The 17,704-nt window shown below is 40.8% G+C and overlaps 1 protein-coding gene across 7 annotated transcripts in view; it reads right to left on the bottom strand.

Moving 5' to 3' along the window:
- Positions 1-14,428, bottom strand: part of LARP1B (La ribonucleoprotein 1B) — a 103,740-nt gene extending 89,312 nt beyond the window's left edge. For 6 of the 7 annotated variants that reach the window (XR_014493027.1, XM_083367314.1, XM_083367312.1 and 3 more), the window contains exon 1: positions 13,694-14,428. Coding sequence is in view for 6 of the 7 variants with exons in the window: in XM_083367314.1 (XP_083223440.1) it covers positions 13,694-14,030 (337 nt within the window). In the remaining variant the exon portion in view is untranslated. The remainder of the gene's footprint in view (positions 1-13,693) is intronic. The other variant, XM_083367311.1, reaches the window with a different exon arrangement.
- Positions 14,429-17,704: the final 3,276 nt, after the last annotated feature.

The raw sequence follows: 17,704 nt of genomic DNA, 5'->3' as shown, positions 1-17,704 counted from the left end.
TTTATACGTTCTTTACCCATGTCAGCATACATTTTATTAAACTTTAAACCTAAAGCTGCAAGGTTATATATCTGTTTCCCCATGTTTGTATACTAAGTGAACATTTCAATATCCAACATACCTAGTGGGCATCAAGTTGAGGAAGTCTATTGTACATACTTAACTAAAATACATGGAGACCAACCAAGATTTGGGTTTGCATAAAGACACATAGGTCTGCATTGCAAAAAAGGTAATTATCATCTTATATTCTTTATGGCACTGAATTATAAAAGTATTTCAAAAGGGAACAAACAAATATATTACAAAGCACATGTATGCAGCAATCTTAATTAATGAAAGCACTAAAATTAGGCTATTAGGAACAATAGGCAAAAACAATGGATAATCTCTAGAGAAATGCATAGATAGAATGTAATTATGATTTGTTTCTTTGACTCAGTTTAGCAATTGTATTCCATTCAAAAGAGACAGAGACACAGATAGATAGAAAAGATCACTGCTTACTACGGTCTCATTCAGATAAAGTTGTTTAACAACTATAATAGCATTACTCTCACTCTGGCATGTGTTTCTGTCAGGCATACAAAATTTGGTCATAAATAAGTACATTAGTTGAAAAATGGGTTCTTTATTACTGATATATTTGTGAATGATCACTAACTGAGGTAGCTGCTAAATGAGGAGTGCTCTTCAAATCCATGTTCTAAAGATGAAAGTTTCTGCACATTATGGTATAAAGAAAATGGGGGGGGGACCCAAAACCTAGAAGAGATTGTTGCTCCCACTGCCATTCAATGGCACTACACCTACTAGGGCTCTCACAAACAGTTTCAGATGTCTGGGAAGCATCTGAAAGAAGAGGAAGTGAGAAAATTAAAAAACCTCATTTTTATTTTTTCTTAAAATCACTGTTTCATATGTTAATAAATAATATGGAAAATACAATTGCAAATATAGTCATAAATGTATTTTTTCAAAAGGTAATACTAGCAAACATTCACAAGAATTTTTTTTGTTATTGATCAAAAATTTTCTAAAGCAAAATAAAAAATGTCCTATCTAAATTACTTTCACTACATAATCCTGAATAAGTTAGGACCTATTGGCTCAATTGTGGTCGTAGGTTGAGGACTATTTATACTCTCACTTACCACATTTTTAATGGGAAACTTGTGCCTGTTTTTCTGACTTTAATCTTTGCACTGTTCTATCTCCTTCTCTCCCTCTGCTTAACTCAAAAAACCCTCTCCTCGTCTCCATCATTCTTTCTCCATCCCCTTCTCTTTCCTTGACATCTTTTTTTTCTCTCCCTCTCCCACCAAAACCTCCTCCTTTAATATCCTCTCCTCTCTCCGCCTCCTCCTCCTTTTCTCTTTAGTGCAGCTGACTCCTCCTCCAGAAGGCTGTGCTCTGCTCCCAGAAGCACCAATCAGCTGGAGCTGTGTGCCAATCAGTGGGAATGCCGTGCTGATCCTGAGCGCTCAGCAGAGCTCTGATAACATGGCAGCTCCAGCTGATTCTCCCACAGGCCTATGCGACGACGCCGTCGCTTAAGCTCATCCCCCCGTTACACTTTTTTTTTTAACAGTGCTTTTCAACCCTTCGTACGCATACCACCTGCCAGGTTGAAAAGCACTGCTTAGGGAACTGAAATGAAGAAAGAGACTGACTGATCAATTTCTGCCATTCCAATTATTTCTGCATCGCAAACGCTACCTTCAACAAAACCAACACAATGCCTCCATAAATGGACATCACCAGATAAACATATAGAAATTTATACCATCAAAGACTTGGCTAGGTAATCACTGTGATCAGATCACAAATTTTTTATATGCAAGCTCCAAGTTAAGCTAAAGAAGAAGAAAGCTAGTCAGTTTCCACAATCTTGAACCCATCATTTTAAGAAATGCTCTGAAGTCCTGAACCTCACTGATACAGGAGGATAGGGATTATGGAATGAACATAAAGAAGTTGTTAAGGATGAATATGAGAAGAGACTGCCAAACATGAAGAAACAGATAAAAAGCAAATTTTCTTCTCAAACCTTCTTCTCAGGTCAAATTATAGAAATTGGTAAGAAGAGAAAAGAAACCAAAGCCAGTAAAGATAAAAATCTCAGAAAGAAATTTTACAAAGAGTTCGAGAGAGCTGTTGGAAGAGACATTAGAAAAGACATTCCAACCTTCAATCGAACACTGATTGACAGATAGTAAATAATTCAAAGGAGATCTAACAAAATTGGAAAGTACACACTGAAATAATGTATAGTAGAGATGCCAACATTCAGAATACATTAAAAGACATTCCTTAATTACAAGAACCTCTAATACTAGAAGATGAAGTTAGATCAGCATTCCGGTCATTACCAAACAGGAAGCTACAGGAACTGACAGAATATCCAGTGAATTATGACTAGCAATAAAAGAAGAATCAGTAAAGTTCTAAATAAGCTATATCAGCAACAGCAAGTCTGTAGAATGAGACAGTGGTCAACAGATTGGAAGAGATCAATCTACCTTCCAATTCTCCCCCACCCCCATAAAAGGAAACTTAACATGGTGTGCAAACTGTCTTACCATATCCTTAACACCACGTTAGTACAATACTGTTAGCAAATAATGTTAAGGATCATCCAACACTGATTAGAGGTCTATATGATAAAAGAGATACCAGATTTCAAACTTTACAAAAGGCAGAGGAAAATGAGACATTACTGCAGATGAGAATATAGACAGAATATGGCTCCAGGTTGTCAAAGGAGTGCAACAAAGCTGTATACTCCCTTTATTTATTCAACCTATGTACCAAATGCCTATTAAAGGAAGCTGGATTGGAATATGATGTGTGATTTTAAAATTGAAGGGAGAAACTTCAGTGACATGAATTATGCTGATAACACTACTCTGATAGCTGAAAATACAAAGGATATGCAGGCTCTAAGTAATAAAAGACAAAGAGCACAGTAGAAAAAAGGGGCTAAAATAAAATATAAAGAAAAACATATAATGGTATCAGGCAGAAGCAATAGTCTTAGAAATGACAATGAAGGTAACAAAATGGTGGATAACATATGTCTTTTATTTATAGTGATTTTACTTATCACTTATAGTTCCCTTTGGGACTGGTTGCTGGGGTAGGAGTTGGGAATGGATTGCCCTATACTGATTTTTCCAGGGTCAGTCCCTGGCAGTGCTGATCAGGGAGGAGAGGTTCAGCTCAGACACTGCAATGCAGGATTTTGCAGAGCTTGATAATCTCTTCGTCCATACTTAAAATCTACATGACATTGTTGGGTGATGTCATCCAATGGCATAGTTGAGTATCATCAGTATGGTGATTATACCCCTCCATATCTAGCCGCTCACTTAATACGCTGTCTCAGTATCTGGAAGCAATGGGAGCTTAGATGGGAAATACCAGGATTCAGTTCAACTTTAGCAAGACTGTTTTTAAGTACTAGGTTCCCCAAGGTCTGGTGATTTTTTTCATCTCTTGTTCTAAATGAGATTATGCTAAGAAAAATCAAAGGTATAAGTACAGATTAAGTGAGACCTGGCTCAAAAACAGCAACTGTAAGAGGGACCTTGGAGTCCTAGTGGATGATCACTTGAATATGAGCCAGCAGTGTGCAGCAGCTAAAACTAATGCAATCCTGGGTTGTATAAACAGAGAGGCATAGAATCAAGATCACACTAAGTATTAGTACCGCTTTATAAAATCCTAGTAAGACCACACCTGGAATTCTGCAGCCAATTTTGGTCACCATATTACAAAAAAGATGTTGAGATTTTGGAAAAAATTCAGAGAAGAACAACTAAGACGATCAAAGGCCTGGAGACTAAAATGTATGAAGAACGGCTGTAAGAATTGGGTTTGGGTAGTCTAAAGAAAAGAAGAAATAGGGATTTCCAGTTTGGGCGGCCGACAAGACGGATGGAAGAAGCCGGGGCTCCGGCTTCCCAGTCCAATTTCACTTTGCCCAGCGATCCTTAAAGGGTTGGAAAGTTGCCTTGGAGGTGCAACGAAGAAGGAGGGACACTCCAGGAGCTTGGATCAGGTGGTGGTCGATCGGAGCAGACTGAAGAAATCCTCTGAAAGGACAGAGGAAAGGCTGCTGCTGGGTCAGCCAAGGCAGCCCAAGTCATCCCCAGGCGGAAGGAAAGCAAGGAGCCGCGGTGTTCCGTTAAACAGGTGATTGTCAACAGCATGCTAAAGCTGGGTGAGCCAGTGCTTTTTCCTTTTCCTCTTGGATTATAAGACGTTGAGCTACTGATGGGGAAAAGCTAAAAAGCAAAGACCCCAGAAGGATTGATCTAAAAGCGGCGAGCAACTACAAAAGGGAAAAATACTTAAGAAATATAAAAATATAACAAAAACTTTTAAAAATTGAATTTTGATTGATTCAAAGAAGGACGGTCTATTTAATCTACAGTGGTGAAATTTGCTATACATAATCTTAAGGGTAAATATTTTATAAAGTACTTTAGAAGAAAATCTTTGTGAGAACTTTCTAAATCAGACATTGATAAATGAGTGTATGAGGACATCTAGTGGCGAAAGAAGAAACGACAGTACTAATAAATAGTAAAAAAATCTTTGGAAATATTTGACCTTGAACAACACCTGCTGGAAACAAAGTGCCTTGGCGTGAGATAACAAGGAAAAACACTTCTCATAGCTATATTTGTTGACTTTGGCTATAACTAAACAGGAACTACTTGGAGAAAGTGAACGCTTTACATCAGAGACCCGACTGGAGGAGGTGGATTTGGCCTAAAGCAGCTGACTTCTTTTTACACTTTGGATTTTACTCTAAGACCGTTGGCTAAAAAATGAGTACATCAAATATTAGTAGACTTATGAAGATCTCTTTTGCACCCTCTGTTGGACAATCTAGTCCAACAACCCAGGGATCTATTGAAACAATGTTGCAATGTGAGAAAGTAAGCACTGCCCAAAATGAAATGTAGGCTTCACTAAAATTGATTCAAGAGACAATGCAAAAAAACCATGAAGAGACACAAAGTAATTTTGAGAAATTAAGTGAAGAAATCTTGGACATAAAGGCACAATTTGAAGTTCAACATCAAATGATTGTCAAAAATGAACAAAGGATTCAGAAAATGGAAAATAAATAATATGTCATTGATTAAAAATGGAAATTTTATTACAAGAAAATGAAAAATCAGAACCAGTCGCGATTTTGGAAATGGAGAAGGTGGAACACTATTTGAGATTTCAAAATATCCCTGAGGACAGAGAAGAAAACATAGCAGTTGTGATCACTGAACTTCTGGCAGAAGCTTTGAAAGCAGTCAGAACAGAGATGCAAATGGAGATAGACAAAATATTTTGAATGAACTCAAACTATGCAAGGAAAAATAAACCAAGAGAAGTCCATATAAGATTCATAAAGAAAACAACAAAAGGTAAAGTATGAGAAAAGTGAGAGATGAGCCACTACAATATAAAAATAAAGAAATTGTGGTCTTAAAACAGATACCTAAGAGAATAAGATACTCAAAGACACTACCACTTTTTAACTATAAAGCTGATTGCAAAAGGCATAAACTTTAGATGGTTAATGCCAGAAGGCATCTTAATAAATTGGAATAATACAAGGTATCGATTGGATTCAATCTGGAAAGCAGAAGATTTTGAAGCAAGAAATCGAGCAATTCTAGATGGAGTGCAACAACGACAATAGGAGAGCAAGGAACAGAAACAAACGGAAGAGACAAGCCAAGTAACTACACAATCAGGAGAACAGAAAGAGAAAGGTGAACAAGAGGGTAAAGGTGCCAGAGAACAGAGGATTACGAGATTGACTAGACTTAAATATAAATAATGGAAATGGAAATGGAGAAAGAAAATGGAATTTTCTCAGTGAATGTAAATGGACTAAATTCCCCATCAAAAAGAAATAATTTTTTTTTAGGAAACTACAGAAATTGAATATAGATATAATTTGTTTGCAAGAGACACATAGAAAAAAACATCATAAATTACTGGAATACCCCAAAATTGGAAAACTTTATTATGCATCAGTGCATCACAAAAAAAGAGGTGTTGCTGTATATATTAAAGAGACAATAGATTCTAAAATGGTTTATTCAGATGAAGAAGGAAGAATTGTGATGATAGAAATATATCTACACCAAAACCAAACATTGTTAGTAGCAATTTATGCACCAAACAATAACCAGAAAGAATTCTATCAAAGCCTACATAGAAAAATAATAGAAATGGAGTGCCAAAATATTTGCTTAGTAGGAGACTTTAACCGCGATAGTTGATGGGACAATTGACTATAAAAGCAGTAAAACAAGAAAAACCTGAAGAAGATTACCTAGGACATTTTTTTGATATGACAGATGAAATTGGAACACAAGACGTTTGGAGGAAAATTAATCCAGAAAAACTACAATACACTTTTTATTCAAACAGTCAAAACTCCTGGTCAAGAACTGATATGATCTGGATGACATCTGAATTGAGGAAATTGAGATAAAAATAGGCACATGGGCAGATCATAACCCTTTAAAAGTGACATGGAGAGAAATACAAAAAAGACCAAGATGGACTTTAAATCAATCTATATTAAAAGAAAGAGAATTCATAGAATTAGCGAAAAAAGAAATGGAGCTTTTCTTTAGAGAAAACAAAAAAGAAGATACATTACAAAATATACTGCTCAAAAAAATAAAGCGAACACTTAAACAACACAATGTACTGTATTTAATAGTAGGATGTCTTATTTTCTGTTCCCTTTATTTTTTTGAGCAGTATATATGGGATACAGCCAAAGCATACTTTAGAGGCATATCTATAACATATACTGCAAAGAAAAATAAACAGAGAAGACAGCAATACGTACCGTATTTTCCGGCGTATAAGACGACTGGGCGTATAAGACGACCCCCTACATTTCCTGTTAAATTATAGGGTTTGGGCTATACTCGCCGTATAAGACTACCCCTCTTCCAACGCACACCAAATAAAAATTAAAAAACATCAGATTTGATTTTAATATGGTAATTTTAATTCAAATGCTTATGGCATGCAGGTACTTAGTAGGAAAACTGTCACTTATAAACATAAGGCTGTTTGTCATCAAACATGTAAACATAAAACAATGCAAGTGGATTAAACTTTAATAATAATAATAATAATAATAATAATAATAATAATAATAATAATAATAAGTTGGAAGGGACCTTGGAGGTCATCTAGTCCAACCCCCTGCTAAGGCAGGAAACCCTATACCATTTCAGACAAGTGGCTGGCCAGTCTCTTCTTAAAAACTTCCAGTGTTGCAGCATTCACCACTTCTGGAGGCAGGTTGTTCCACTGGTTAATTGTTCTAACTGTCAGGAAGTTTCTCCTTAGTTCTAGGTTGCTTCTCTCCTTGACTAGTTTCCATCCATTGCTTCTTGTCCTGCTTTCAGGTGCTTTGGAGAATAGCTTGGCTCCCTCTTCTTTGTGGCAGCCCCTGAGATATTGGATCACTGCTATCATGTCACCCCTCACCCTTCTCTTCGTTAAACTACACATACCCAATTCCAGCAACCGTTTCCTATTTTCCTAATTCACTTTTTCACTTTTCCTAATTCACTCTAAAGCTTTCCCTGCGCAGAGCCTTAAGTAACACCAGCTGCCTGCAATTAGTGCAGGTTCTCATCCCACCAGGCTCAAGGTTGAGTCAGCCTTCCATCCTTCCGAGGTAGGTAAAATGAGGACTCAGATTGTTGGGAGCAATAAGCTGACTTTGTAATAATGCTGCTTGTGGGGGAGGGGGTGAAAGCTCTAGTAAGCAGGCATATACATAGAATGAAGGCTATTGCTAAGCACATTGATTTGTGCTTTAAATTGTAAGCCGCCGAGTCTTCGGAGAAGGGCGGGATATAAATGGGATTTAAAAAAAAAGACCAAATGGGAGATCCGCTCCAGGTTTTCCAGCCAGCCCGCCCAGTTCCTGAGTCAAATGTGTCCTTAGAGCTAAGCAGCTGCTCTGACTACAGCATTCCCCACCTGCCTTTCAAGTTGTTCTTGCATTCCCCACCTGCCTACAGCTGCTCTTCAACTTTAGAAGGAAAGACGCCCAGACCCCAGCCTGTAAAAAATCACAGACTGCAGCTTCTACTCCAATTGGTCCCGCTTTCCTTGCGCAGACTAAATGGAAGATCCGCTCCAGGTTTTCCAGCCAGCCCTGTCCCTAAAGTTTCAGCACCCGGCGTATAAGACGACCCCTGACCCCTGACTTTTGAGAAGATTTTCATGGGTTAAAAAGTCGTCTTATACGCCGGAAACTACGGTACTATTAAAAGAAACATTTGGAAGGTTAGAATCAGAACTACAAAAAAATCCGCAGAAAAGGACTTTGAAAAGAGAAATGGAAATAATAAAACATAAACTAAATCTATTGGACTCAGAAAGTGACACAGCAGATAAAAAGAGCAAAACAGAATTTTTTTGAAAATGTAAATAAACCAGGAAGATGGCTAGCTTATAAAGTGAAAAAACAAAGAGAAGAAAATGATATACAACCTAGTACAGAGCTTTTCAACCTTTTCACCCATTGTACCACTTTTAGGATATGGCAACATCTGAGTACCACCAGTCACCTAGCAAGGTGTCAAAAACTTGATGACCCAAAAAAACAAAAAAGGAAAAAAGTGATGTACAGGTAGTCCTCAACTTACAACAGTTCGCTTAGTGACTGTTTGAAGTTACAATGGCACTGAAAAAGTGTCCCCCAAGCCACAGCCGAGCAAGACACATGCCTGCCTGCCCGGCGGTGCTCTTCCTCCTGTCCGAGGTTTTCATTGTTGTGAGCATTTCTGTTGAGGATTGGCAGCGGGGGTGGGGTGGGGTGGGGAGTGTTTGGTTTTCATTCCCGTCTGCTGGGTGGTTGCAGCAGGTTTTGGTCACTTCACATGACCCTGGGACACTGTGACCGTCATAAATATGAATCCGTTGCCAAGCATCTGAATGTAAATCACAAGACCCTAGAGATGCTGCAACATTCCAGCTGATCAGTGCTTCTTCTGGGCTCAGAAGCGCCAGGATCAGTGCCGAGCTCCAGCTGGAGCCTGGCGCTGATCCTGGTGCTTCCACTGAGCCCTGAAAGCCCTGAAGAAGCGCTGATCCTGGCACTTCTACTGAGCCCTGACAGCCCTGCAGCTCCAGCCATCTCTCGCTCAGGGTTGTGTGGTGCTGCCACCGGTTCAGCTCATTCCCTCCCCCCGCTACCACTTTTCTAGGATGGTCGCATACCACCTGCCAGGTGCCAATGTACCACAGGGGGCACTCTATCACTGGACATTTTAAGAAGAGACTAGACAGTCACTTGTCTGAAATGGTCTAAGCTTCTGCTTGAGCAGGGGGCTGGACTAGAAGACCTCCAATGTCTCTTTTCTATCCCTATCCCTATCCCTATTCCTAACAGAACCTTTATGCGACTCAGAGGTGGTAGTAGTGATGGTTAAACTCATACCTCCTGTTTGGGGAATGAGTGGCAGCAAAGGCCAGGAGGGCCTTTGTGCAACTTTGTGTTATTTATTTGATTTGTTTGCCACTCATTTCACTTTGAGGCGACCCTGGGTGGCTTACAAACATTAAAAGCCAATAAAACCATGAACAATAAACCATGAAACAATAAATATTCCTAATAACAGTAATAAATTACAATGGCACAATATGGGGAGGAAGAAAGAAGCAGGATATGTCGTGAGGTAGGGGGGGATCTTCTGTCAACCACCTCCAGCATGATACATCCCATTGGGGCCCAACAAGCAGAGTCAGGTCTGCAGTCCCTTACAGAAGGTCAGAAGGGTGGGAACGGTTCTTACATCAAGGGGCAGGCATCACAGCAGAAGAGGCTCTTCACCTGGACCCCACCAGTCAAAATTCCTTGACCTATGGGGCCCGTAGCATCTCCCTTCTGCTGACATGGATGGAGCTGGCCAGTTCCACTGGGATGAGATTGTTCCTCAGACAGCTTGAACCCATGCCATGCAGGGCTTTAAAGGTGATTACCAACACCTTGGATTGCACATGGAAGGCAAACAGGCAGCCCTTGAAGCTCACGGAACAGAGGTGTAACATGGGACACTCTACAGCATGGGTGTCAAACTCGCCATGTCACGTGTTGTGACATATCGCAACTCTTTTTGCATTGCCGGCAAAGGCATGGGCGTGCCTTTGGTATGATGAAACCAGCCCGCAGGCCAGCAGTTTGACACCCCTGCTCTATGGGCTCTAAGAACTGCCCACGCCACTGCACTCTGCACCAATTGTAGCTTCTGAATGTTCAAGGATAGTCTGATGTAGAGTGCATTGCAATAATTCAAGTGTGAGAGGACCAGGGCATAAGTGACTGAGCAGAGGGACTCCTGATTCAGGAAAGGGTGCAACTGGAGTACAGCATGAAGTAATGCAAAGGCTTTCCTAGTCACTAAAAGAAAATTAGGAAATATCTAATGAGCCAAAATGGTTGAAGAGGCAGCTGCAGAAGAAACTGAGACTATAAAAGAAAGCTTATTAGAAATGGAAGGATAAGTCTACAAAGTTTCTACTCAGAAATGTAGGAATGAAGGCAGAAAATGAACTTAGGCTAGCTAAAGACAGCAAAACCAGTAATAAGGGATTCTAGAAATACACTAAAACAAGGAAAATAAAGGTGTGTGGGCTCACTGCTTACTGCAAATCAAGAAAGTAGATTATCAAGAGAAAGCAAAAGAACTCAATTATCATCTGTCTTTATGTTTATATTCAAAGCAAATGATTGAGTAGCAGAGATAAACATAACAGGAGAAGATGCAGATCTGTAAGGATGTAGTAAAAGATCTTATACTAATTTGAATGCCTTCAATACGTAGGTCACATTAAATACATGCCAGAATACTAAAAGAAGAGCTGGTTGAAGAGCAGTTAGGATCTCTGATAATTTTATTTGGGGACTCCTACTAGAAAAGTTGAAAGATGCCAGAAAACTGAAGAACGATAAATATAGTCCACCTTTGCAATAAGGGAAAAAAAGAGGATCCCAATAATTATAGTGAGCCTAACATCAATCCTGGAAATATATCAGAACAGGCAATAATAGATCAAGCCACTTATAAGCATCTCAAAAACAGTGTTGCTAGTAAAAACATGGCACTGTCAAAAATAGATAACGTGGGACAAATCTCTTATGTCAGGCTAAGTAGTCCATAGATAAGAGGAATGCTGTGGATATACATTACCTGGATTTCATAAAATTTTGGACAAGACTCCACATGACCTCAGTGATAACTTGTTAGGTAGTTTGAGCAACACTTCAGACAGATTCACAACTGGCTGACTAAATTGCACATAAAGTCAGCATCAACTTGGATAGCCGTCACCGGTGGGATCTCACAGGAATCAGTCTTAGTCTTATTTTATTAATGACCTGGATAACAGGATTGGTGAGCTGCTCATCAAATTTGTGGATACAATTACATTGAGACATTTGGCCAATATCTAGGATGATAGAAAGAGATTGTAATTTAATCTGGACAGATTGGAAAACTAGATTGAGAAGAATACAATGTTTTTCAACAGGGAAAAGGACCACAAAAATAAAGGATTTATAGCTTGGAAGTAAAGAACTGCATCAGCAGATAATTTTGGGTGCAGGTATTCACAGGAAGCTGAACATGAACTAGCAGGATGAGATAAACACTAGGAAATCTAATGCAATTCTGGACTGCAAGAATACTGTATGAAAGACACATGAAATCTTTTCCTTACTCTGCATCAGCAAAACATTTGAGGTACTGACTGAGTACCTCATTTCCAGAACGATAAGTCAGAATAGACTCAGAAGAGGGTGACAAAGATACAGATTTGAGAATATACTCTATGGGGAGACAGAAGGAAATTGGGATATTCAATATAAAGAAAAAAAACCAAAGGAAGACACGTCAGTAGTAAGGGACATAAAAAGGTGCCATAGGAAAAATAATCAGAAACTACGTGGCCATACTTTACATAAACTGGAGCTGCTTAGATTTTATTTAAATGTCAGGAAAAATTTCCTACCTCTTAGATTTTCACAACAGTGGAGGCTGTAGGGCCTAGGCTTTCCGTCTCTGGAAAACCACCTCTTCAGTATGGTTTAATTGATTTTTTTTTCCTGTGCAGTGCAGGGGTTGAACTAAATTCCTAATGGTTTAATCAGAATTCTAGATTTCCATAAAAATGTGTAGCTTTATAATACAAGAGGAACTAGAAACATTCTATCTTAATACCAAATAAATCAAGGAACATATATCACCCCAAAATAAAATATAGAACCTATACAACGGCTAGCTCAAAATCACTCAGCAAGCTTCTATGACTCAGGATAACTAGAAGAGACTTCAGTTATTCCAAAACCTTAAGCATACTTTATTATAATTACTGGCTCAGCCATCATCTACAATCAAGTTATTTATAGTTCCAAGTATTTTCTTAAGCTTCACGCAGAATATCAATATTCCTCCAAACCTTAAAAAAATATTTTGCAAGCTGATTCACTCTGTTGCTAATGAATACATTCAGTACATATGGTTAAAGTTTGAATTAAAGTTCAGATAAGCATTCCATTACCCTTTGCCTCAGTGACTATTTTTATTTTTTATTTTTATTTTAATCCATTTATATCCCGCCAAAGACTCAGGGTGGCTTACAATTTAAGCACAAACCAATGTGCTTAGCAATAGCCTTCATCCTATGTATATGCCTGCTTATTAGGGCTTTCACACACACCCCCAAGCGGCATTATTACAAAGTCAGCTTAATTGCCCCCAACAATCTGGGTCCTCATTTTACCTACCTCGGAAGGATGGAAGGCTGAGTCAACCTTGAGCCTACACCACCAAATATTGAAATGGGATGAAATTAGTGTGACTGCAATAATGATTGTAATACATCGCCACCTGCCACTAAGCTCGGATATCATTAAGGTTTGTTAATATATGAAACGTCAGAAGAAATCTCAAATATTCTTAAAACCGCGTTGGATCGCAATATTCTCTTTTTTTTAAAAAAAAAAGAAAAAGCTCAAGCTGTTCCCCCATTAAAAATGTGTGCGTGTTCGGTTCTCTTGAAATGTTTAAAAACACTTAAGCAGACGATCGCTGCTTTCCAAAGACCTCCAAACCTCAAGTACAAACTCTAGCGCAGGGGTCTTCAAACTTGGCCCTTTTATGACTTGTGGACTTCAACTCCCAGAATTCCTCAGCCAGCAAAGCTGGCTGAGGAATTCTGGGAGTTGAAGTCCACAAGTCATAAAAGGGCCAAGTTTGAAGACCCCTGCTCTAGCGGTTTTCTTTCCAGTTAGACCTTCCAATCTTCCGTCTCGTCTAACTCCCAAATACGCCACACCCCTTCAGGCTCACTTTCCTAATCTGACCGCGTGCGTTAACTTCGAACGGCAAAATTTCTTCAGGTCGGCTTTGACAAACGCCCCGCGCCTTTTCCTCGCGTTCAATATTAAAAGGCGAAGGGAGGAGGAGCTTTAAAGAAACTTGAGAGAAACGCCGTCGACACCCCTAAGCTTAAGAAAGGAAAAAAAAAAAAAAAGCAGCGCTGCTACGCAATTTGACAACTTCTCCCACCTAACGCCGCCGCCGACCCCCCCCCCCTCCCCATCCCCGCCACCTGCAGCGGCCTTTCTCACCCTGCGGAGTTAACTCGCCGCCCGAGGAAGCGTTGGAAGGAGATAAACTACTACCGGAGTTGGGGGGAGGCTTCCAACGCGTCCAGGGATTCTCTCTCGGCGGCGGTGCCTCGACCACATGACCCGGCTGCGGCCTCCCCCGTTGCCACTTGTCGTCGTTGTCCTCTTGCTGCCGTTGCAACCGCAAGCCCTCGGCGGAGCCGCTTTCCCGGGAAGCTTCGGTTACTTGGCCGGAAGGAAGCAGGAAGGGCTCCCGAGGGTTCTCTTCCAGTAACCAGGCCCCACCATTACTCTTCTCCGCACCCCGAGATGGTGGCTGCGAGGCAGCCGCTGACATGCCGAGAAGGAGGAGCCGCCGCACTGCCCGGCGCACTCCTCTCCCTCTGTTCCCTGCTGGGCAGCAGTAGGGAGAGAAGCGGGGCGCTGAGAGAGCGGAGCGAAACTGAGAGAAGCTCCGTGCTGCTGCGAGCCTGGGCCGCCCCACGGGGGCTGAGGCTGGAGGGGAAGCGCCCCCCCGCCTGAACAGCGGCCTCCGGGGGCGGCGTCGTTCATACACCTCAAGGGGTGGTTCAACCGCCACCGCCCTACGGCGGGGAGGAAGGGAGAGGCCGCGCGTAGCGCGCGCGCGGGAAAAAAACACACAAACAAACAACAAACTAGGGTTCCCGACGAGGAGGGGCCGATTAAGAGAGTCAGTTTTCGAGGGCCCGGTTAACACCGTCACAGCTGTCGCGCGCGTGCTGTCTCGCGCCGGGGGAGGGGCAGGGTGGGTGGGAAAGGGGCGGGGATAAAGCGCACAAGGAGGGAATAAAAGGAAGAAGGGAAGGCGAAGAACTAAGTCAGCAAAGGCGATCGCCGTGGAAAGGTGGAGCCTTCAAACTCTTCGATCCGTTGTGACATCACAACGGCCAGCAGCGCGGAGTGGAGCGTGTTCTTATTTATTTTGTTTGTTTCTCTTCCCCCAACCCCCGCTCAAATGGGGGAGAATTGAATCAAAAGGGATGAAACCTATTTTTTTTTCCTCCTTATCTCTGAACGGGAGATAAGGAGGGAACTAAGTTGTCCTGACGAAGGAGCCTTGGGAAAAAAACGAATCTAGGACTCGCATTTTTGATACATCTTTCCGGTGTGAGAAAGAACTATGGATGGCCCACTTTTGCACCGATTTGTGAACTAGTTAGGTATCAGCTGATGCGATTTTTTGCCCACGCTTAACTGCTTACGAATCGAAATCACGGGGTGCTTTGTCAAATAATGCTTAACTGAAATAAAGATGAGATGATAAAATTAGATATATGATTTCTGGTAATTACACTTTTCCAGGCACACACAGTTCTTTTTAATTACCTGCTCTAGAATGACTGACTGGACTATTGAATGCTGAAGTTTTCTTTTTACCAGTTTTCAAACAATTCCCTAGCCATCTCTCCAGGATCATCATGGTGGTTCCATCAGAAGACCATCTAATTCTTTCAGTAACTTACTTAAAAACACAATTTAGATGCTGTATTCCTACGTGTTTAGAAGCATAAAAACACTTTTTATAAATACCGTAATCCATTTTATGAAGTCTACAAAATAAGTCAGAGGTGTTACTTATAGTTGTTGGAAAATATAAAATACAATTCAGACAAAATGTACATTTTGTGTGTGTTCACTTAACTGATACTTATATCTATATACTACTAAAATATGACTCTTGTGATCTTTAACTGGACAGAATGATGCATCATAGGCAACTACGTTTAAACCAAGATACTTCAAATGGGCTAACTAACATATTTATTTATTTATTTTTATTTTAATTCCATTTATATCCCGCCCTTCTCCGAAGACTCAGGGCGGCTTACAAGCTTAGCAGTAGCCTTCATTCTATGTATATGCCTGCTTATTAGTGCTTTCACACACACACCTTGCTCCACCAAGGCAGTGGAAGTGTGTCCACAATTTGGGACTAATGACTTGAGGGAATGAAATTTTGTTGCTGCTTCAGTGTTACTGGCTGCTTCTGGGGTCATGTGATTTTCATTTTCAAACTTTTGTGACAGTTTCCCAGCTAGTCTCCCAATCCATTACTCCCTCATCCACCCAGTTGCTCCCACTTACCTGTCTGCTGGAAAGGGAAAGAGAGGGATGATGAAAGAACAGGCAAGAAGGAACCTCTAACATTCTTTCCAGCCCATGCTAACTCCGTGTGCTGCCCCCTCCATGTGCCTTTCCCAACTAACACAGCACTGTTTGGGCCCACCCCCTACATGTCCCTAACTTCCAAGGCACCTCTTGCACACTCCCAAGCACCCCCAGGTACCCTTCCCATGCTAACCCTTCCCAATGCCCTCCCCAACCTATATGGTACTTCTCACACATTCATGATCCCCCCCATACATTCTTCTTGACCCATGCAGCCCCCACATGCCCTATTTGACCCACACAGCCATTTATATACCCCTGGGACACTTCTTCACTTCTGCTGCTGTACTGGTCACCCTCCCTGGTCTGCACAGCACCTATACTGCACCCCAGGGCACTCTTTTCTTACCTATGCTGCCCATTCATGTACCACCCTGACCTGCACATTTCTGGCACATACCCACACACACTTCCCAGAAAGAGGTGGCACCTCTTTCTGACCTGCAACCCTATGTGCTACCTTGCTCCCTCCCTCTTTTAATGGCAGCCACTAACCTGCCAGCTGGCTTTACACTTACAACTTCCTGCTGACTTCGCACCGACTTTCTGCAAGCTTCCCAAAAGAAATATAAATGAGAAGCTAGCAGGAATTCTAGGGAGGGAGATAGGCAAGTAAGGAAATTTGTGACAGAATGGCAGGGAAGGGAGGGAAGGAAGGAAGGAAGGAAGGAAGATTTCTGATGCTCCCTGCTAGATTCCCATGAAAAAAATTATTGGGAAAGCCAGCAGGAAGTCACTTCAGATCCCACACATGGGATCTGTTTTTGCTTTTTTGCCCACACATGGTCATTCTGTTTAGGTAAGGAAATATCTTTGAAACAATGATTGAATGGGATATGGGTTGTCTAGTATAGCATAAAAGCACACTTCTGCTTCTATCAAAACAATTAGTGTTACAGAAATAATGTTTATTACTATGAAAACAGTTTTGGTGGCTTAATTTCTATGACAGATGGCATTTAAACATTTTCAATCTAATCAGAGTGCACTGGTACTAGTGCTCTGTATGAGTGTAAGTACTACTTTTAATAGAATGACGGCAAATATACATGTCTCAGAATATACACGTCTCACAGAATAGCCCAAAGCACATATTCCAGTATAGAGAAGTTACCTGCAGATGAGCTCCAACATGAGTCCAAAAGCTCGGAAGAGTTCATCTCTGGTTCCAGTGACAGACACAGATTTGATGTTGCACTTTTAAGAGAGGCAATAACCAGAATATTGGGCAAGATTTCCACAACTAATCAAGAGTAAGTTTCTCAAGCCCCCCTCCCCACAAATGCTTTTTAAAAGCAAGACAGTAGTATAAAAATGTAGTTTTACTTGAAGCAACCTTTCAGTTTAAATGCTAGTGAGAAATTAGAAAAACTTCATTTTTATCTCAGTCCCTTTTTTATTTAATGTTCCACCTTTTAATTTTTTTTGTGTGTGGGAGGTATCTTCAAGTCAGTGTTGACACCTGGTGACTGCCTGGAGTCCTTGCAGTTATGCTCCTTACAACCTAACAACTGTCAGTAGCTTTCATTTTATGTAACAAAATATGTAAAACTAACAGTATGTTCGTAACATCAGAGATGTGCATCTTCTAGCTTCTCTTGGAAATATGGGACCAAAAGTTACTTATTATTAAAGGATGTAAGGAATTGGACTGATTCCAGTTGGAATATGAAATATATAAGTGAACACACCCTAAATTCCCTCTCTCCCATCCAAGACATAGCACAGAAGAGTTGCTTGAGTAGGGTCTGTAAGATTATCTGTGACAACTCTGGAATGGCCTATATAATGAAAGGTTTTAGATATCTAAAGGTGATTGAC

Source organism: Vipera ursinii, assembly GCF_947247035.1.
Source record: "Vipera ursinii genome assembly, chromosome: 7".
Taxonomy (NCBI): domain Eukaryota; kingdom Metazoa; phylum Chordata; class Lepidosauria; order Squamata; family Viperidae; genus Vipera; species Vipera ursinii.
The sequence above is the reverse complement of the archived record's forward strand: the minus strand, read 5'-3'. Positions and strand labels throughout refer to the sequence as shown.